The 21,226-nt window shown below is 38.7% G+C and overlaps 1 protein-coding gene across 4 annotated transcripts in view; it reads left to right on the top strand.

Moving 5' to 3' along the window:
• The window catches only part of FIP1L1 (factor interacting with PAPOLA and CPSF1), a 259,017-nt gene that overhangs the window by 99,213 nt on the left and 138,578 nt on the right, over window positions 1-21,226 (top strand). For 3 of the 4 annotated variants that reach the window (XM_053703970.1, XM_053703969.1, XM_053703968.1), the window contains exon 13: window positions 16,459-16,513. In XM_053703970.1, coding sequence (XP_053559945.1) covers window positions 16,459-16,513 — 55 coding nt within the window. The remainder of the gene's footprint in view (window positions 1-16,458; window positions 16,514-21,226) is intronic. The other variant, XM_053703971.1, reaches the window with a different exon arrangement.

Here is a 21,226-nt window from a genome sequence, read left to right as displayed (position 1 = left end):
GTCCCCGCCATCTTAAGTACTGGCAGAAACTCTGCCAGTACTAAAATAAAAGGTATATTTGGGCTTTTTTGTGCATTTTTTGTTAGCATATTTACATATGCTTCTGTGTAGGGATCCCCCTTAGCCCCCAACCTCACTGATCCCCCACTAAACAGCTCTCTAACCCTCCCCCTCTGACTTAATGTGCGCCATCTTGGGTACTGGCAGCTGTCTGCCAGTACCCAGTTTAGTGAAAAAAAGCTTTTTTTTTAAATAAAATGTCCCTTTTCTGTAGTGTAGCTTTCCCCCCCCCCCAAGACCAACCCCCACCCCTTCCAGATCCCTTAGATGGTTTTTAAAATAAAGTTTATTACATTATTTTTTTACTTTTACTTGTTAACTTTTCTGTAGTGTAGCGGTTCCCACCCGCTCCCGCCCCGTGCACGCATCCGCCCGCCACCCCCGTGCACGCGCCGTGCGCGCCCTCGACGGTCCCGATCCCGATCCCGCCTCCCGTGACGTCACGCGCAACACCGATGGCCGCCCACCCGCCTCCCAATTCGGCTCCCACCCACCAACGATACCGGCCATCGATGTCCGGTGCAGAGAGGGCCACAGAGTGGCTCTCTCTGCATCGGATGGCCATGTATGGTTATTGCAGGATGCCTCCATATCGAGGCATCACTGCAATAACCGGAAAGCAGCTGGAAGCGAGCAGGATCGCTTCCAGCTGCTTTCCACACCGAGGACGTGCAGGGTACGTCCTCAGGCATTAACTGCCTTTTTTTTGAGGACGTACCCTGCACGTCCTCGGTCATTAAGGGGTTAAAGGGACACTGTACCCAAAAATTTTCTTTCCTGATTCAGATAGAGCATGACATTTTAAGTACATTTCTAATTTACTCCTATTATCAAATTTTCTTCATTCTCTTGGTATCTTTATTTGAAATGCAAGAATGTAAGTTTAGATGCCGGCCCATTTTTGTGAACAACCTGGGTTGTCCTTGCTGATTGGTGGATAAATTCATCCACCAATAAAAAAGTGCTGTCCAGAGTACTGAAACCAAAAAAAAGCTTAGATGCCTTCTTTTTCAAATAATGATAGCAAGAGAACGAAGAAAAATTGATAATAGGCGTAAATTAGAAAGTTGCTTAAAATTGCATGCTCTTTCTGAATTACAAAAGAGAGAATTTGGATTCAGTGTCCCTTTAAGTCTTTTATATTTCATATGTATATCTTTGAAAAATAAAGCAGTAACGTTTTTTGCATTTATTAAATAAATACGGTTCCGTTTTTGCATTGCATTAAAAATAAAGCAGGTTCCTTTTAAAATTTAAAGAAACAGTAACGCTTTTTTTTCTTTTCTTTATTAATATTGTTTATAATTTAATTATTTAATTCTGTTAAGATGGACCAAGACTCTGTTATCGATTACAGATGTCCTTTATGTTTGAATGCTAATATTGAACCACCAATTCCTTTTTGTTCCTCATGTGTTGAGAGAACATTTAAATTTCTCCAACATAGGTGTGTCCGGTCCACGGCGTCATCCTTACTTGTGGGATATTCTCTTCCCCAACAGGAAATGGCAAAGAGCCCAGCAAAGCTGGTCACATGATCCCTCCTAGGCTCCGCCTACCCCAGTCATTCTCTTTGCCGTTGTACAGGCAACATCTCCACGGAGATGGCTTAGAGTTTTTTAGTGTTTAACTGTAGTTTTTATTATTCAATCAAGAGTTTGTTATTTTGAAATAGTGCTGGTATGTACTATTTACTCAGAAACAGAAAAGAGATGAAGATTTCTGTTTGTATGAGGAAAATGATTTTAGCAACCGTTACTAAAATCCATGGCTGTTCCACACAGGACTGTTGAGAGGAATTAACTTCAGTTGGGGGAACAGTGAGCAGTCTTTTGCTGCTTGAGGTATGACACATTCTAACAAGACGATGTAATGCTGGAAGCTGTCATTTTCCATATGGGATCCGGTAAGCCATTTTTATTCAGACAGTAAATAAGGGCTTCACAAGGGCTTATTAAGACTGTAGACATTTTCTGGGCTAAATCGATTCATATATTACACATATTTAGCCTTGAGGAATCATTTAATCTGGGTATTTTTGTTAAATAATGTCGGCAGGCACTGTTTTAGACACCTTATTCTCTAGGGGCTTTCCCTAATCATAGGCAGAGCCTCATTTTCGCGCCGGTATTGCGCACTTGTTTTTGAGAAGCATGACATGCAGTCGCATGTGTGAGGAGCTCTGATACATAGAAAAGACTTTCTGAAGGCGTCATTTGGTATCGTATTCCCCTTTGGGCTTGGTTGGGTCTCAGCAAAGCAGATACCAGGGACTGTAAAGGGGTTAAAGTTAAAAACGGCTCCGGTTCCGTTATTTTAAGGGTTAAAGCTTCCAAATTTGGTGTGCAATACTTTTAAGGCTTTAAGACACTGTGGTGAAAATTTGGTGAATTTTGAACAATTCCTTCATACTTTTTCGCAATTGCAGTAATAAAGTGTGTTCAGTTTAAAATTTAAAGTGACAGTAACGGTTTTATTTTAAAACGTTTTTTGTACTTTGTTATCAAGTTTATGCCTGTTTAACATGTCTGAACTACCAGATAGACTGTGTTCTGAATGTGGGGAAGCCAAGGTTCCTTCTCATTTAAATAAATGTGATTTATGTGACACTGAAAATGATGCCCAAGATGATTCCTCAAGTGAGGGGAGTAAGCATGGTACTGCATCATTCCCTCCTTCGTCTACACGAGTCTTGCCCACTCAGGAGGCCCCTAGTACATCTAGCGCGCCAATACTCCTTACTATGCAACAATTAACGGCTGTAATGGATAATTCTATCAAAAACATTTTAGCCAAAATGCCCACTTATCAGCGTAAGCGCGACTGCTCTGTTTTAGATACTGAAGAGCATGAGGACGCTGATGATAATGGTTCTGAAATGCCCCTACACCAGTCTGAGGGGGCCAGGGAGGTTTTGTCTGAGGGAGAAATTTCAGATTCAGGGAAAATTTCTCAACAAGCTGAACCCGATGTGATTACATTTAAATTTAAGTTGGAACATCTCCGCGCTCTGCTTAAGGAGGTATTATCCACTCTGGATGATTGTGAGAATTTGATCATCCCAGAGAAACTATGTAAAATGGACAAGTTTTTAGAGGTCCCGGGGCTCCCAGAAGCTTTTCCTATACCCAAGCGGGTGGCGGACATTGTAAATAAAGAATGGGAAAGGCCCGGTATACCTTTCGTCCCTCCCCCCATATTTAAAAAATTGTTTCCTATGGTCGACCCTAGAAAGGACTTATGGCAGACTGTCCCCAAGGTTGAGGGAGCGGTTTCTACTTTAAACAAACGCACCACTATACCCATAGAAGATAGTTGTGCTTTCAAAGATCCTATGGATAAAAAATTAGAAGGTTTGCTTAAAAAGATGTTTGTTCAGCAAGGTTACCTTCTACAACCAATTTCATGCATTGTCCCTGTCACTACAGCCGCGTGTTTCTGGTTCGATGAGCTAGTAAAGGCGATCGATAGTGATTCTCCTCCTTATGAGGAGATTATGGACAGAATCCGTGCTCTGAAATTGGCTAATTCTTTCACCCTAGACGCCACTTTGCAATTGGCTAGGTTAGCGGCGAAGAATTCTGGGTTTGCTATTGTGGCGCGTAGAGCGCTTTGGTTGAAATCTTGGTCAGCGGATGCGTCTTCCAAGAACAAACTCCTTAACATTCCTTTCAAGGGGAAAACGCTGTTTGGCCCTGACTTGAAAGAGATTATCTCTGATATCACTGGGGGTAAGGGCCACGCCCTTCCTCAGGATAGGTCTTTCAAGGCCAAAAATAAACCTAATTTTCGTCCCTTTCGTAGAAACGGACCAGCCCCAAGTGCTACGTCCTCTAAGCAAGAGGGTAATACTTCTCAAGCCAAGCCAGCCTGGAGACCAATGCAAGGCTGGAACAAGGGAAAGCAGGCCAAGAAACCTGCCACTGCTACCAAGACAGCATGAAATGTTGGCCCCCGATCCGGGACCGGATCTGGTGGGGGGCAGACTCTCTCTCTTCGCTCAGGCTTGGGCAAGAGATGTTCTGGATCCTTGGGCACTAGAAATAGTGTCCCAAGGTTATCTTCTGGAATTCAAGGGGCTTCCCCCAAGGGGGAGGTTCCACAGGTCTCAATTGTCTTCAGACCACATAAAGAGACAGGCATTCTTACATTGTGTAGAAGACCTGTTAAAAATGGGAGTGATTCATCCTGTTCCATTAGGAGAACAAGGGATGGGGTTCTACTCCAATCTGTTCATAGTTCCCAAAAAAGAGGGAACGTTCAGACCAATCTTAGATCTCAAGATCTTAAACAAGTTTCTCAAGGTTCCATCGTTAAAAATGGAAACCATTCGAACAATTCTTCCTTCCATCCAGGAAGGTCAATTCATGACCACGGTGGATTTAAAGGATGCGTATCTACATATTCCTATCCACAAGGAACATCATCGGTTCCTAAGGTTCGCATTCCTGGACAAGCATTACCAGTTCGTGGCGCTTCCTTTCGGATTAGCCACTGCTCCAAGGATTTTCACAAAGGTACTAGGGTCCCTTCTAGCGGTGCTAAGACCAAGGGGCATTGCAGTAGTACCTTACTTGGACGACATTCTGATTCAAGCGTCGTCCCTTCCTCAAGCAAAGGCTCACACGGACATAGTCCTGGCCTTTCTCAGATCTCACGGATGGAAAGTGAACGTGGAAAAGAGTTCTCTATCTCCGTCGACAAGGGTTCCCTTCTTGGGAACAATAATAGACTCCTTAGAAATGAGGATTTTTCTGACAGAGGCCAGAAAAACAAAACTTCTAAACTCTTGTCAAACACTTCATTCCGTTCCTCTTCCTTCCATAGCGCAGTGCATGGAAGTAATAGGTTTGATGGTAGCGGCAATGGACATAGTTCCTTTTGCGCGCATTCATCTAAGACCATTACAACTGTGCATGCTCAGTCAGTGGAATGGGGACTATACAGACTTGTCTCCGAAGATACAAGTAAATCAGAGGACCAGAGACTCACTCCGTTGGTGGCTGTCCCTGGACAACCTGTCACAAGGGATGACCTTCCGCAGACCAGAGTGGGTCATTGTCACGACCGACGCCAGTCTGATGGGCTGGGGCGCGGTCTGGGGATCCCTGAAAGCTCAGGGTCTTTGGTCTCGGGAAGAATCTCTTCTACCGATAAATATTCTGGAACTGAGAGCGATATTCAATGCTCTCAAGGCTTGGCCTCAGCTAGCAAAGGCCAAGTTCATACGGTTTCAATCAGACAACATGACGACTGTTGCGTACATCAACCATCAGGGGGGAACAAGGAGTTCCCTGGCGATGGAAGAAGTGACCAAAATCATTCAATGGGCGGAGACTCACTCCTGCCACCTGTCTGCAATCCACATCCCAGGAGTGGAAAATTGGGAAGCGGATTTTCTGAGTCGTCAGACATTACATCCGGGGGAGTGGGAACTCCATCCGGAAATCTTTGCCCAAATTACTCAACTGTGGGGCATTCCAGACATGGATCTGATGGCCTCTCGTCAGAACTTCAAGGTTCCTTGCTACGGGTCCAGATCCAGGGATCCCAAGGCGACTCTAGTAGATGCACTAGTAGCACCTTGGACCTTCAAACTAGCTTATGTATTCCCGCCGTTTCCTCTCATCCCCAGGCTGGTAGCCAGGATCAATCAGGAGAGGGCGTCGGTGATCTTGATAGCTCCTGCGTGGCCACGCAGGACTTGGTATGCAGATCTGGTGAATATGTCATCGGCTCCACCATGGAAGCTACCTTTGAGACGAGACCTTCTTGTTCAAGGTCCGTTCGAACATCCGAATCTGGTCTCACTCCAGCTGACTGCTTGGAGATTGAACGCTTGATCTTATCAAAACGAGGGTTCTCAGATTCTGTTATTGATACTCTTGTTCAGGCCAGAATGCCTGTAACTAGAAAAATTTACCACAAAATATGGAAAAAATATATCTGTTGGTGTGAATCTAAAGGATTCCCTTGGGACAAGGTAAAGATTCCTAAGATTCTATCCTTTCTTCAAGAAGGATTGGAGAAAGGATTATCTGCAAGTTCCTTGAAGGGACAGATTTCTGCCTTGTCTGTGTTACTTCACAAAAAACTGGCAGCTGTGCCAGATGTTCAAGCCTTTGTTCAGGCTCTGGTTAGAATCAAGCCTGTTTACAAACCTTTGACTCCTCCTTGGAGTCTCAACTTAGTTCTTTCAGTTCTTCAGGGGGTTCCGTTTGAACCCTTACATTCCGTTGATATTAAGTTATTATCTTGGAAAGTTTTGTTTTTGGTTGCAATTTCTTCTGCTAGAAGAGTTTCAGAATTATCTGCTCTGCAGTGTTCTCCTCCTTATCTGGTGTTCCATGCAGATAAGGTGGTTTTACGTACTAAACCTGGTTTTCTTCCAAAAGTTGTTTCTAACAAAAACATTAACCAGGAGATAGTCGTGCCTTCTTTGTGTCCGAAACCAGTTTCGAAGAAGGAACGTTTGTTGCACAATTTGGATGTTGTTCGCGCTCTAAAATTCTATTTAGATGCTACAAAGGATTTTAGACAAACATCTTCCTTGTTTGTTGTTTATTCTGGTAAAAGGAGAGGTCAAAAAGCAACTTCTACCTCTCTCTCTTTTTGGATTAAAAGCATCATCAGATTGGCTTACGAGACTGCCGGACGGCAGCCTCCTGAAAGAATCACAGCTCATTCCACTAGGGCTGTGGCTTCCACATGGGCCTTCAAGAACGAGGCTTCTGTTGATCAGATATGTAGGGCAGCGACTTGGTCTTCACTGCACACTTTTACCAAATTTTACAAGTTTGATACTTTTGCTTCTTCTGAGGCTATTTTTGGGAGAAAGGTTTTGCAAGCCGTGGTGCCTTCCATTTAGGTGACCTGATTTGCTCCCTCCCTTCATCCGTGTCCTAAAGCTTTGGTATTGGTTCCCACAAGTAAGGATGACGCCGTGGACCGGACACACCGGACACACCTATGTTGGAGAAAACAGAATTTATGTTTACCTGATAAATTACTTTCTCCAACGGTGTGTCCGGTCCACGGCCTGCCCTGGTTTTTTAATCAGGTCTGATAATTTATTTTCTTTAACTACAGTCACCACGGTATCATATGGTTTCTCCTATGCAAATATTCCTCCTTAACGTCGGTCGAATGACTGGGGTAGGCGGAGCCTAGGAGGGATCATGTGACCAGCTTTGCTGGGCTCTTTGCCATTTCCTGTTGGGGAAGAGAATATCCCACAAGTAAGGATGACGCCGTGGACCGGACACACCGTTGGAGAAAGTAATTTATCAGGTAAACATAAATTCTGTTTTTAAGGATAGTCTTTTCTGCCTATATTGTCTAGGACAGATGCTGTCCAGGAGTCTTCTGACAATGTTTCTCCTCAGGTGTCCCAAATTTTAGTACCTATTAATACAGTGCCCTGCATTTCCTCTCAAGCTCCATCTGGGCTCTCTTTGCAAGACATTGCTTCCCTCATGTCTTCTGCAGTTTGTCTGCCTTTCCCATGCTACTACGATAGCGCAAGAGGAAGTCTAAAGAATCAGTGTGTAAGGTGTCCGTCTCATTTGTGGCTGTTCCGAATATTCCCTCTCATAGATCGGTTGGGGAGGATTCTTCCGTGGCATCTGAGGGTGAGATCTCATATTCTGACAGTGTAATTCCTTCTTCTAATGCTGAATTTGTATCCTTCAGGTTTAAGCTAGAGCACCTCCGTTTGCTACTCAAGGAGGTTTTGGCTACTCCGGACGACTCTGACACTACTGTCGTTGTCAACCCTAAAAAGTATGTTCACCAGGGTTTACAATAGCAACCTGCGGTGTGTATTGCTACCGTTTCTAGTGCTGCGGCATACTGGTTTGATGTGTTGTCTTATTCCATTCAAACAGACCCTCCCCTTGAAGAGATCCAGGACAGGATCAAGGCTTTTAAATTGACCAATTCTTTTATTTCTGATTCTTCCCTTCAGTTTATCAAATTAGGAGCAAAGATTTCTAGCTTTCCAATTCTGGCTCGCAGAGCCTTATGGTTGAAATCTTGGTCTGCAGATGTGTTGTCTAAGTTTTTGGCTATTTCTTACAAGGGTAAGACCTTGTTTGACCCAGCTTTGGCTGAGATTATTTCTGATATTACAGGAGGAAAAGGACATTTCCTCCCTCAGGATAAGAGAAATAAGCAGAAGGGACGTCAGAGTAATTTTCGTTCTTTTCGAAAACTTCAAGGGCAAACCTTCTCCCTCTACAAGATGGGAACAGTCCAAGCCCTCCTGGAGACCCATCCAATCTTGGAATGAGGGAAAGCAATCCAAGAAGCGAGCTAATAATCCATCTTCTCATAAGGAACGTCTTCTGCACAACCTAGACATGGTTTGTGCTCTGAAATTCTATTTACAGGCGACTAAGGATTTTTGTCAGTCTTCGGCGCTGTTTGAAGTTTTCTTTGGGAAATGTAAGGGGCAGAAAGCTACGGCTACTTCTCTTTCTTTGTGGTTGAAGAGTATAATTCGCTTGGCCTATGAAACTGCTGGACAGCAGCCTCCTGAGAAGGTTACGGCTCATTCTACGAGGGCTGTTTCCTCTTCCTGGGCATTCAAAAATGATGTTTCTGTGGAACAGATTTGCAAGGCTGCAAATTGGTCCTCTCTTCACACTTTTTCTAAATTCTATAAATTTGATTCTTTTGCTTCGGCTGGGGCTTCTTTTGGGAGAAAGGTTCTTCAAGCAGTGGTGCCTTCGGTTAAGGTTCCCTGTCTTGTCCCTCCCGTATCATCTGTGTCCTCTCGCTTGGTTATTGATTCCCAATAGTAATTAGATGATCCGTGGACTCATTGTGTCATTAGAAAGAAAACAATATTTATGCTTACCTGATAAATTTCTTTCTTGACACAATGAGTCCACGGCCTGTCCTGTTTTTTTATAAGACAGGCTTTTGTCATACTATAAACCTCAGACACCTCTGCACCTTGTTGCTTCCTTTCTCTCCTTTTACTTTGATCGAATGACTGGGGTTGGAGGGAAGGGAGGTGATATTTAACAGCTTTGCTGTGGTGCTCTTTGCCGCCTCCTGCTGGGCAGGAGTGATATTCCCAATAGTAATTAGATGATATGTGGACTCATCGTGTCAAGAAAGAAAGAAATATATCAGGTAAGCATACATTTTTGTTTTTCTTTCATGATTCAGATAGAGCATAAAATTTTAAGCAACTTTCTAATTTACTCCTATTATCAATTTTTCTTCGTTCTCTTGCTATCTTTATTTAAAATGCAAACTAACATCCAATTTGGCCCAGCACAATAAATTCATTTATTCCTTTTTTTCAGCTTTTCTTTCTTTTCTTTATTGTGATGCACGTGGAGGGGGATACTTCCTACCCCCTGAACTATAGGAAATGCAACAATTTCCACAGCACCACTTGAAAAATACTTAATTTTTTTGTACAAATACAAACAATGTAAAGTTTCGGCCCTACAGGCCTTAATCATGCATGATTAAGGCCTGTAGGGCAAAACGTTGCACTGTTTGTATTTGTACTAATGAAATGTAAGTATTTTTTAAGTGGTGCTGTGAAAATCGTATTTATTTAAAAAGCAGAAATTTAAAGCTTAGCAGCCAGCCCAATTTAGGTTCAGCACCTTGGATAGTGCTTGCTAATTGGTGGCTGACATGTATCCACCAATAAGCAAGCATAACCCGGGTTCTCAACCAAAAATGGTCCGACTCCTATGCTTTACATTCCTGCTTTTTAAATAAAGAGAAAGAGAACAAAGAAAATTAGATAATAGGAGTAAATTAGAAAGTTGCTTAAAATTGCATGCTCTATCTGAATCATGAAATAAAAAATTTGGGTTTAGTGTCCCTTTAATGCAGTCTCATTAAGAAAAACTAGACAAATCCTAGAAGTCATTTTTAGGAGTCAATGTTTTTTCAGCCATCTTTTTTTATTGTCATGGGAAACTCTCAGGGGTGGATGTTCCTGTGTAAATTTTGCAAAGTGAGCAACTATTGTACTTGAGAATTGACTTACTCTTATCTACTCTCCAAATTTCTATTTTTCTTTTTTTTTTTAATTATTGATTTTTTACATTTATCAGCATAACCCTCTGTTTGCAGTTCCTGGATTTTGAGTGCTGTGGTTAAAACATTGTCCATCTGACTAAACTCCACCTGCTATTCTCAATATTTTATGGTAGCATGTCATTAGCTTTAAATCTTCACCTTCTAATAAGGAATCCTGCTGAGGAATGATACTATTTCTCCCTCTGAACAAGTAGCAAGAGCTTAGCCCATTTATTTCCTTTAAGAGGATCTTCTTTTTCCCACCTTCGATTGACCTTGCAATCTTCAGGAAATTGAAAGGGCTTTTCTAAAAAAAAAAGATATATTGCTTGAAGCTTCCATTTTGTTACCCAAATGGTCTTCTACTGTTTGTGGGTGTCAATTCTACTTTCTAGGTATATGACAGTCCTATTTTTTTTAGACATTTGTTGTAAATGTTGCAAATGTTGCTTCCTATTTTTCCAGCTTCCAAACCGTTTTTTTCATAACCTGTATTTACAACAAATTATTTCCTCTATCAACCTTTCTTGGTCACGTTGCGCAGATCTCCTCCTTGCAGGAGAAATTCACCATTTTTCCTCAAACTAGGTTTTACTCAACTTTTTAATCATTTTACTTTTCTGTAAATTTGATGACTTCAAGGCTTAGATCAAATTGAAAGCTATGGAACCTGGCAAATACCTCTCTAACATTTAACATTCAGAATGCCCCCCCCCCCCCTTTATATTTCTTTTATGAATATCCCTCATTCTATTTACTGTAGGTTTACGCACTTCATTTTAACCAAAGGCATTTTCTGTCCTTTCTGTCCTGTAATTGTACGATGAGTTTTTGCCAAGATACATTATATACTGGCTGACTTTCTCTGATGCCTTAATGCACTCAAATGTCATGGGTATGCAACTAACCATCTAGTTTACCAATACCCTCCATTGTTGATTCTTATTTGGTAGTCCTTTTAAATTCACCTCTGAAGACAATATAACCTATTTCTACTCACCCAAAAATCTTCCTGGCTTTCCTTTACCGCCAACAAGGGTATTTTCAGTTAGCAGTTGCACAAGGCGATTGGGATTTTGGTAGTTTGCATAAGAAACAATTTAATTTGCCTTAGCTTTTTGTTATGTGAATCCCTTAGCTTTATGTTAATATCTCATTCTGTCTGCTCTACATCTTTTGTTTTTGGTTGCTATTTGCAACAAACCTCTCCCTCAAATATATAGTTGGGTCATTACAGTTGCCAGACATCATTTTAGTGCAAGAAATGTAGTCCTTCAGTGAAGTATCACCATAAACATTCTTTAACTCCAGTTGATTTATTTAGCCCTGATTCTCTGACATGGGGTACTCCTTGTGTACACTGCATGGTGTTGAGCCAAAAAAAACAAAAAACTTAAAGGGACCGTAAGCAGATTTTTATTTCTAAAGTTATGTTAATGTAACAACTTTGCAATATAGCAATATATTTTTATTGATGTTATCCTCCTTTCATGTAATTTAGCTCTGAAAATAGAGCAATTTCTTATTTAGTGACTTGAAAGTGACAAACAGCACTATACTTGGTGCCAGTGATGTAGGGGCAACTGCAAATACCCCTCGAATCACACAAAACAGAATCCACATTACCCAATCTTTTGAAGAATCTTTGCTTTTATTTAAGCATCATGGCACACAACAGCAACATTTCGGGTTATTCACCCTTAATCATGCTAATGAGTCTTGTTGTCTGTGGACTAAAGCCCAGATTGGCTTCTTTTAAATAAGGCAAATGGTGGGATTAGTTTGGCTATTGACAAATAATTGCAATAAAAAGGATGTTAATTTGGTTTTAAAAAGTTAAGACTTTGCTGATATGTTATTCTATAGCAGCATAACAAAAATAGCTTGTAATTACAAGGTGTTTACTCTTTGTTCACAAAGCTCATCAAGCTCTTGGCGAACTCCCAATTGAATGTGGTCTTTTATTTCAAGGCCTTTTACCTGTCCTGACATACTTTGAACTTTGGCGACCTTGTTTCTGAATCGTCATTTATATAAGGTAAAGGTCTTGTCTCAGTTGTTTACTTCTTGAGGAGTGAGACCAGTTTCTTCTACAGGCCTCTTCTGTCTCAGCACTGATAGAAATATACTGTATTTATATTTTTACTTCATACCCATTGCTTTTCATAGGTGCTAGGCTTTCTTCACCCATGGCATTGTCCTTTATGCCTCCAAGAACGTCTGTCTGGACTTTCAGGTTTGTTTCCCAATAGCACTTTTTTTCCTCTTTACTCAACTTAAAGTGACGTGAAACCAAAATAGTTTTTCATGATTCAGATAGAGCATGTGATAAAGAACTTTCCATTTTACTTCTATTAGCTCATTTGTTTTGTTTTCTGGATACCTAGGTAGGCTCAAAAGCTGCCGATTGGTGGCGGTACATATGATTCATGTTATTGGCTCACCCAGTGTATTAACAAGCTTCCAGTAGTGCAAATAAATTGGAAAGTACATTAAAATTGTGTTCTCTATCTAAATAACGAAAGTAAAATTTTAGGTTTCATGTCCTTTTAATGACTTAGGCCTCAATTCTAAACAATTTGTGGGTCAAGCCGTGGTTTTTCATGCCAACACTTGCAGCAGTCATGGAATTCTATAAAAATAAGGGTCTGTCGCTGTGAGTGGCGAGATGTCTCCCATACAATTAATTAGAGCTCTCTGCTAGGTAAAAGTTTGCAATGAGGGGAAATCGGCGTGTTTTATGAATATTGCGCTTAATACAAATTAAATTACGCTGTTTTCAGTGCACTATACCTTAAATAATAATTAGTGTATATTGAGTATTTTGCTGAATATTCACCACTTTTTTTTTAACTTGCGAGAAAAAAGTTGTAATGTATGCATTTCCTTCCCATACAAAGGGTAAAAAGTGGCTTTATATTATTCCACCAGGGAAATAGAATGGCTGACGAGCATTCTTGTAGAATCTTACCAGCTCAGGCATCTTTTTAGAATCTGGGCCCTAGTGTCTTTTTTTTTTTAGCATACGCGTTTCTCGTCTTTGTGGTCGGCTTACCAGTAGGTTTATTTTGAGTAATTGCATAATGCAGCCACTGACTTCTAAATACATGTGTTAGCATCCATCTTTTCTTTAACATTATCCCAGGAGAGATGTTTGGGGGCAAAGCTTTTGCCGTTTTTTTTTTTTTTTTTTTTTTGCTTGCATTTTTTTCCTCTCTTAGTCTCTCTTAAGAAGTTTCTTGTCCTTTTTGTTTTGAAGCTAAATACCCTTTCATTTATAACAGTTGACTGACTCCATGCTTAAAACTAAAATACGTTCAACTTTTACTTCTTTTCTTCTGTAAACCTGTTTACTAGTGTCATCTTTAGGGTAAGCAGGGCAAACAGGATAATTATTTTGCTGATATCTGTTCCCTCTGTCAAGCAAAACTCTCCTCGTTTTTTATTTTCAAATAAAGAGACACTAAAGTCAAAATTAAACTTAAATGATTCAGATACAGCATGACATTTTAAACAACTTTCTAATTTACTTCAATTACCAAAATGTGCACAGTACTTTTATATTTACACTCCGTCACAGCTCCTACTGAGCATGTGCAAGAATTCACAGAATATACGTATATGTATTTGTGATTGGCTGATGGCTGTCGCATGATACAAGAGTAGTGGGAATAGACATAATTTTGAAATTTGTCAGAAAAAAAATCAACTGCTCATTTGAGGTTTAGACTAAGTGCTATTGCATTTGTGGATTGTGCAAATCTACTGTATTTTCTGGTCCTTTAAATGTTAATGCTTTCATAATGTGTTCAGATATTTCTCCATAAAGTGACTGTGATTGGAACAATCCTTAATAAACTGAAAATTCTGCATTTTCAGGTTTTTACCATGTTTTCCTTGGTGATATGTTGATTATTTTAATTTGTGCGCGTTTATCTTTGGCAATTCTTTTGGTTGTGTTTTTGCATATTTATGGGTTTCATAGCGAACTACAGTAATTATTTCTATCATTATACAGCTATTTCAGAATTCCATAATTTTTCCCTCCAAACATGCCTAGTTCTCTGACCTTTTGGAGGTCAATCTGTTACTCATTTTTCTTTCTTTCTTTCTTTCTTTCTTAAAGAGACGGTGTATTGTAAAATCTTCTCCCTTTTTAATGTCTTCCCAATAATCGATCTTCACTGCTGGATTGTTTTCTTTTGTGAATAGCTAATTCACATTTATTTTAACATTTTAAATAGCTTTTTTTCAATACTGCAATAATGAGAAGAAAAAAAAAACTATGTAAACAAGAGACAGCAGTAGAAATCACACTCTCAGTAGGAGTGAGAGGAGCTAATTGTTTATTTTCAAGTGTTTTCTACATATTTGGCTTTTTGTATACTTACAGAGAAGATATGAAACTTTTTTGTTTATATAGATAAGTGTCTGCTCTCCCTGCAAGCTTAGCCCATTTTAATGTGTTGTGGTTTCAGAGAGGCACAAAAGATTTTTCATATGCAAAAATAAACCGATGGGTCATTTTCCAATACATTTTATACTCTGCAGCTGGTATAACTAGTCATATGAAACACGTTAAGGGGAAACCGATTTTACAGTACACTGGTTCTTTAAAGGGACAGTATACACTCATTTTCATATAACTGCATGTAATAGACACTACTATAAAGAATACGATGCACAGATACTGATATAAAAATCCAGTATAAAACTGTTTAAAAACTTACTTAGAAGCTGTCAGTTTGGCTCTGTTGAAAAGGTAGCTGGAAAGCCCACTGCAAGTGGCAAATAAGACACTCCCCCTCCTCCCCCTTCTTTTGCATATGAAAAGACCCTTTACACAAACAGGAGCAAGCTGGAGAAGGTAGCTGACGATATTCACATAAAACTTTGGGGCTTGGTTAGGAGTCTGAAAATCAGAGCAATGTTATTTACAAATAAGCAAAACTATACATTTATTTAAAAAAAAAAAATTTTTTATGGGCTATATAAATAGATCTACAAAACATTTATGCAAATAAAAAATGAGTGTATAATGTCCCTTTAACTTGGTGATTTTCACAGTATGAATACTTATTAATGCTATTAAAGGCTAATGGTGGGCCTAGAATCCTCCTTTCCACATTCGTACAATTGGGAATTTCTCCTCCTCAATGGGATCAGTTCTTTTGAGCCTTAAAATATCATAAGAACTTTGAAGTGAATACTTAACACTCAACAAATGATTCCTTTTTATTTCTAAACATGGCATTTATCGGGGTTGCCCCAGGAGACACTAACCTCACAGATGACAACCAATCTCTGAAGGATTTTACACTTTTTTTGACACCACTGATTCTTCCTCCTTTTGGGAGAATTCATCAGATTATCCTACGCAAGAAAATTCCCATTCTCCTGACTTAAATGTAGTCAAATCATATATGTAACATTTGGAAGATGAAAAGGGGTAGTATGCAATGAAGAGAAGCAAAGTCAAAGGGTTAAGTCAAAGGAAAAAACAGGAAAGATGAAGAGCATTCTTTTTTCCAAAAAGACACCTATTTATTATAATCTGCACCAAATTCCAAAAAACATTTTCACTGGATTTATTCTGTGACCTTTATGCTTAGTGGTCAGGAGGATCCCACTTTTCAAATGGAAGCTCAGTCCACAAAGTGCATGGCTTGTTAATGATCTACCCTTTGTGGAAGAGTTGTGCAAAGCTCAATTCAGTATGTTTGCTTCTTGGGAAGTAGCATTTGATAGGAAAGTCTTGTTTACATCTCTACCTCAGAACTAACATGGTCATGTTTTTAATCCACAGTTAGCGTCAGTGTCTTAACTTAGGTCAATCATGTTTCTCCTCTTTCCAAATAAGTCTTTTTTTAGCTATTTTTCTATAAATGTAATGGTAAGTAAAAATCTGATAACTGATAACACATGCAAAGATTCTTGAAAAATGTACCGTTCCGCAAACAAAGCTTCCACATTTTGCAAAATAAAACATTTATTCATTTGAATTGCTTGTCTTACTTTATTAGGTTGCTTTAATGAAAATGCTATAATTATGTGCACATAATCTTTAATTGTCCCCAGGGAATCCTGCGTAGGAAAAAGGAGCCTTGATTTAGTTGGATTTCATGACATGTAGAAGAATACATTTAATTAGTGTCAGCCATGTCAACTGGACTCCATTAATATAATTCAAATCTTCAATTGCCCAGTTTTTTTGGAAGTATTCCTGGACATTTTTTGGGATTTGCCTTAAGTTATAAAGCAATTCACTAGCATAGAGGCCTAAGTAAGCCATAGATTACCAAATGTTTGTAATTAATTTGCAAATCTATCGCGTCCTTATTTCAGGTTTTCCTCCTCCTCCAGGTGGTCCTCCGCCATCTCTAATACCAACAATAGAAAGGTATGTACTTACTCGTAACATTTCATGTATTATTTTATACATTGTCAGTTTTGTCATCTGAGTCATGCGACTAGCACTGCCGATTGGACCATGATTCAGATAGAGAATACAATTTTAAACAACATTCCAATGTACTTTTATTATCTAATTTGCTTAATTCTTCAGGTATCTTTTGTTGAAGAAATAGCAATGCACATAGGTTAGCCAATCACACGAGGCATCTATGTGCAGCCACCAATCAGCAACTACTAGATATGCTTTTCAGCAAAAGATATCAAGAGAATGAAGCAAATTACATAATAGCAGTAAATTAGAAAGTTGTTAAAAATTGCATGCTCTCGCTAAATCATGAAAGGAAAAATGTGGGTTTTATGTTCCTTTGTATAATGTGTAATGCAAAATTGTGTAGTATGTTTTTAATGTATTGATTATTAAAGGGACATGAAAGCCAGCATTACTTTCATGGTTGTCAAAAGATTTTATAATTTTAAGAGGCTTTTCAGCTTACTACTTTTATCAAATTTACTTTGTTTTTTGTGTGTCCTTTTTTGAATATTCTACATAGACTCAGCAGCTATGAGAGACTGGGAGCTACATGGTGATTGGTGGTTATACATAAGTCTCTTGTCATTGGCTGCCCAGATGTATTCAGCTAGCTCCAATCTTTTTTGCCCTTTTATTTCCCTTTTAATCTGAGCATTTTCATATTAATTTCATGCTATAATTGTAAATAACACATATGTTTGAATATATTAAAGGGCCAGTATAGTGATAAAATTAGAGCATGTGATTTTATCACTAGTAACAATGCAGTGCTATATGTTTAACCTCGCAAAGGAGTTAAACACATTATTGAAGTACAGGTCGGGAGCCACAAAGCCCTGCTGGTCCAGAACGGAGACTGCCGATTGGATCATCAGCATTTTATTCTTAGGATCAGCAGTTCTCTGGTGCTTCCCGAGTGGTACTTTTAACTATATAATTTTAATTCCTGCATTAATAAAATTGCATTCTCTAACAAATTCACTATTATGACCTTTTAAAGGGACATTTAATTTATGATGAATATAGAAAAAAATACTTTTATCACTGTATTGAAAAAGATATGCTTGCAAAATGTTTAAAGTGTTTAAAACTAGTCATACTAGCAACTTTTTAGTGTATTTCTTTTTTTCCATTGCTGTGGTCAATTAAAGGGACAGTAAAGTCAAAATTAAATAAAAATGGATTGGATAGAGCATTACATTTTAAGCAACATTCCAATTAACTTCTGTGTATCAATTTTGCTTAGTTTTCTTGGTATCCTTTATTTAAGAGTAATTATAGGTGAGCTCAAGAGCGTGCATGTTACTAGCCATCTGGCAGCAGTGTGTACTACATTGTTTATAGCAATGTTAGTTATAGACTGATAAATACTTTTTGACCGGGCTCCTGAGCTCCTATCAGCCTACCTTGCTTTACCCCTAACTTCCAATTTATTCTGTTGCCAATTTTTGTCTTGATATTGTTTAAAATAACATGCTTTTTCTGAATCATGAACGTTTAATTTTGACTTCACTGTCCCTTTGACAGATAGAAATGAACTCCTGACCTGCACATATCAAATCACTGTGCAGCATGTATGGTCAATGTTTTCAGTTCTACCAAATGCACTTCAGACTCCCCGGGAGCAGTAGAAAAACTACAGCTCTCTGATTTAAAGTACATTAATGCAGGCACATAGATAATGAAAATGCGTTACAAAATGTTTCATTTTTAAATTTTGAGTTTAAAGGGACATGAAACCCAAATTTTTTCTTTCGGGATTTAGAAAGAGCATGTCATTTTAAACAACTTTCTAATTTACTTCTATTATCTCATTTGCTTCATTCTCTTGATATCACTTGCTGAAAAGCATATCTAGATATGCTCAGTATTTGCTGATTGGTTGCTGCACATAGAGGCCTTGTGTGATTGGCTCACACATGTGCATTGCTATTTCTTCAACAAAGGATATCTAAAGAATTGAGCAAATTAGATAATAGAAGTAAATTGGAAAGTTGTTTAAAATTACATGCCCTATCTGAATCATGAAAGTTTAATTTTGACTAGACTGCCCCTTTAACATCCATTTAATAAAAAAAATCTTCTGCATTCACCAAATCAATAGTACAATACCCAAAAGCTGTAAAATGTCCGCTTTAGAGTGAAAAAAGTTACATTTTTGTCTTGTTAGGAGCTTGAGCTGCTTCAAAAATGTCTGTCCGCTTACACTACTTAGCTAAAAATATCACAGTATGCACCAATTCTGAAACCAATAAACCCTCTAAGGGGCAGAGCAGTCTCTGCCATCTGTTGCTTTATAGATTAATTAAAGGGCTTTGTGGGATACCGCACGAGAGAGCTAAGCTCTAATAGACTGCACCAAGAGACCAGTGAATAGCAGGAGTAGCTATTAAATACTGACCTGAGTGTTACATCACTTATGGTTTTTGTGTGTGCTTATGATACGACTGAAAATCTGTGCTTTTCAGTTTGCTCACATCGGCCTATTATAAGACTTGTTTTGTGTTCCTTTGTTTTTTGGGGATTTTATTAGCTGCTATTTATGCCTTCCTGTAAATGTAACCGGTCAATTATTTTCTTTCTACACAAAGCTATAAGGATATCATTCTTTTCCACGCAGTTAAAGGGACATGAAACCCAACAATTTTCTTTCATGATTTTGTTAGAACATACAACTTTCCAGTTTACTTTTATAATCAAATTTGTTTTATTCTCTTGGTATGATTTGTTGGAGCAGCAATGCACTACTGGTTTCTAATACATGGGTGAGCCAATGACAATCTGTGTATGTATGTGTGTATATATATATATATATATATATATATATATATATATATATATATGTGTATATATATATATATATATATATATGTGTGTATATATATGTATATGTATATATATATATGTATATATATGTATATATATATATGTATATATATATATATGTATATAGGCCTGTCAAAAATAATCGTTTTGACGATGCATCGCGATGCGGCATGAAACGATTCTGCATCGATGCGCTGAGACGCGATAATCGATTAACGTTACCCACGTGACCAGCCTCCAGGAAACGTAAAAGAAAGTGCGCGAAAGTGCGCGGTACATCGTTTTGACGTCACTGACGTCACGTCACCCAATAAAGCAACATGGGCGCTCATGGGCGGTCTCTTGAAGTGCCGAAGTTACGCAGTAGGAGCAAAGCAGCAAAGCAGGAGTTTGTTGCCTGAGATTGATGATGGTACACGGCGGTATACTACAGCTACACGGCGGGCTCATTTTTATTTTGTGGGAGACAGAGGAGGAGACCTATGGTGAGAATTAGACTAACTAACTGTTTGTTTAGTTAATAGTTACCAAAACGTTGTACATTTTGCCAATGCCATGCCATAATTGCCATTGCCATGCCTGCCTATTGCCTCAACTGCCTACTACTTGCCAATAGGTAAGAGCAAATCAATAAGGGGTACACAATCACATTTATTACACAATAAGGGGTAACAATTAAATACTTGCCTTATTTACTTAACGTAGTATGCTGAGCTGACTGAGGCTCAGGCTGCTGCATAATTAATTGCTGCATTATTGAATAATATTGCATATATAAAAAATGTATTATAAATAAATATAGTATACTATTATTGTCTAATAATGTCTCTATTAGTCTAATCTGTATCTATTATCTACATGTTTTTCACATGGATGGATGGCCTGGTCTGAAGTTCTAATATTTTAATAATATATTAATTCAAGAAAGTGCATGCAATTTTAAACAACTTTCCCTATTATATAATTTGCTTATCCTTTGTTGAAATGCATAGCCTCCTCCTTGTGCACAAAGTATTATATACTTATAGTAAGTAATGTGTGTGCTGTGCAATGCATTGCTAATATGTCATCAACAAACGATATCTGAGAAGTATGAAGCAAATTAAATAATAGAAGAGTTAGTTATGATGTTTATTTAAAATTGTATTCTCTATCTGAATCATGAAAGTAAATGTTTGGGTTTTTGCACCTTTAAGTGTGTAATATATTACAGTAACTGTGTCAGTGAGTGAGTGATGTCCCCTGCAATTATCACAATGCAATTTGTTTTAAAATTTATGTTCGCAAAATGTATGGCATTGGCAAAGTAGTTGAAGTTACTAGTACTTGTTGATTTTACATTTGCGGCTTGACATTTTGACAACTGGAACTTAGTGTATTTTCTTTTTTTTTTAACACTGACAGAGTTTGACGTTGACAACAACATCATCCGTCACATATGTACATGTCATGCTAAAATGACAGAGGGAGACAAAAAAGATAGAGAGATAAAAAATGCACCTAGCATTTTAAAAGCAAGCATCTGGGCACATTTTGGATTTTATGAACATACTGGAAAGCACGAATTGGACAAGACACACGCGGTTTGTAAAGCCTGTCACACAAAAATTAAATACCTAGGGAATACTACTAACTTGAGAAATCACGTTAGACGTTTTCACTCTGAGATGCTAACCCCTGCCGCTGTCGCCAGTGCCACTGCCAAGGAAATAACAAGACTAGCTGAAGCTCATCAGCCAAGAATTGATGCAATGCTGTCAACTTTGCCACCCAACTCTGAAAAAGGGAAGAGAATAACCAAAGCTGTGGCAACTTTCATAGCGAAGGACCTACGGCCTTACT

This window comes from Bombina bombina, chromosome 2 (assembly GCF_027579735.1).
Source record: "Bombina bombina isolate aBomBom1 chromosome 2, aBomBom1.pri, whole genome shotgun sequence".
NCBI lineage: Eukaryota > Metazoa > Chordata > Amphibia > Anura > Bombinatoridae > Bombina > Bombina bombina.
Note: the sequence above shows the minus strand (reverse complement) of the source record. Positions and strands in the feature narration are given on the sequence as shown.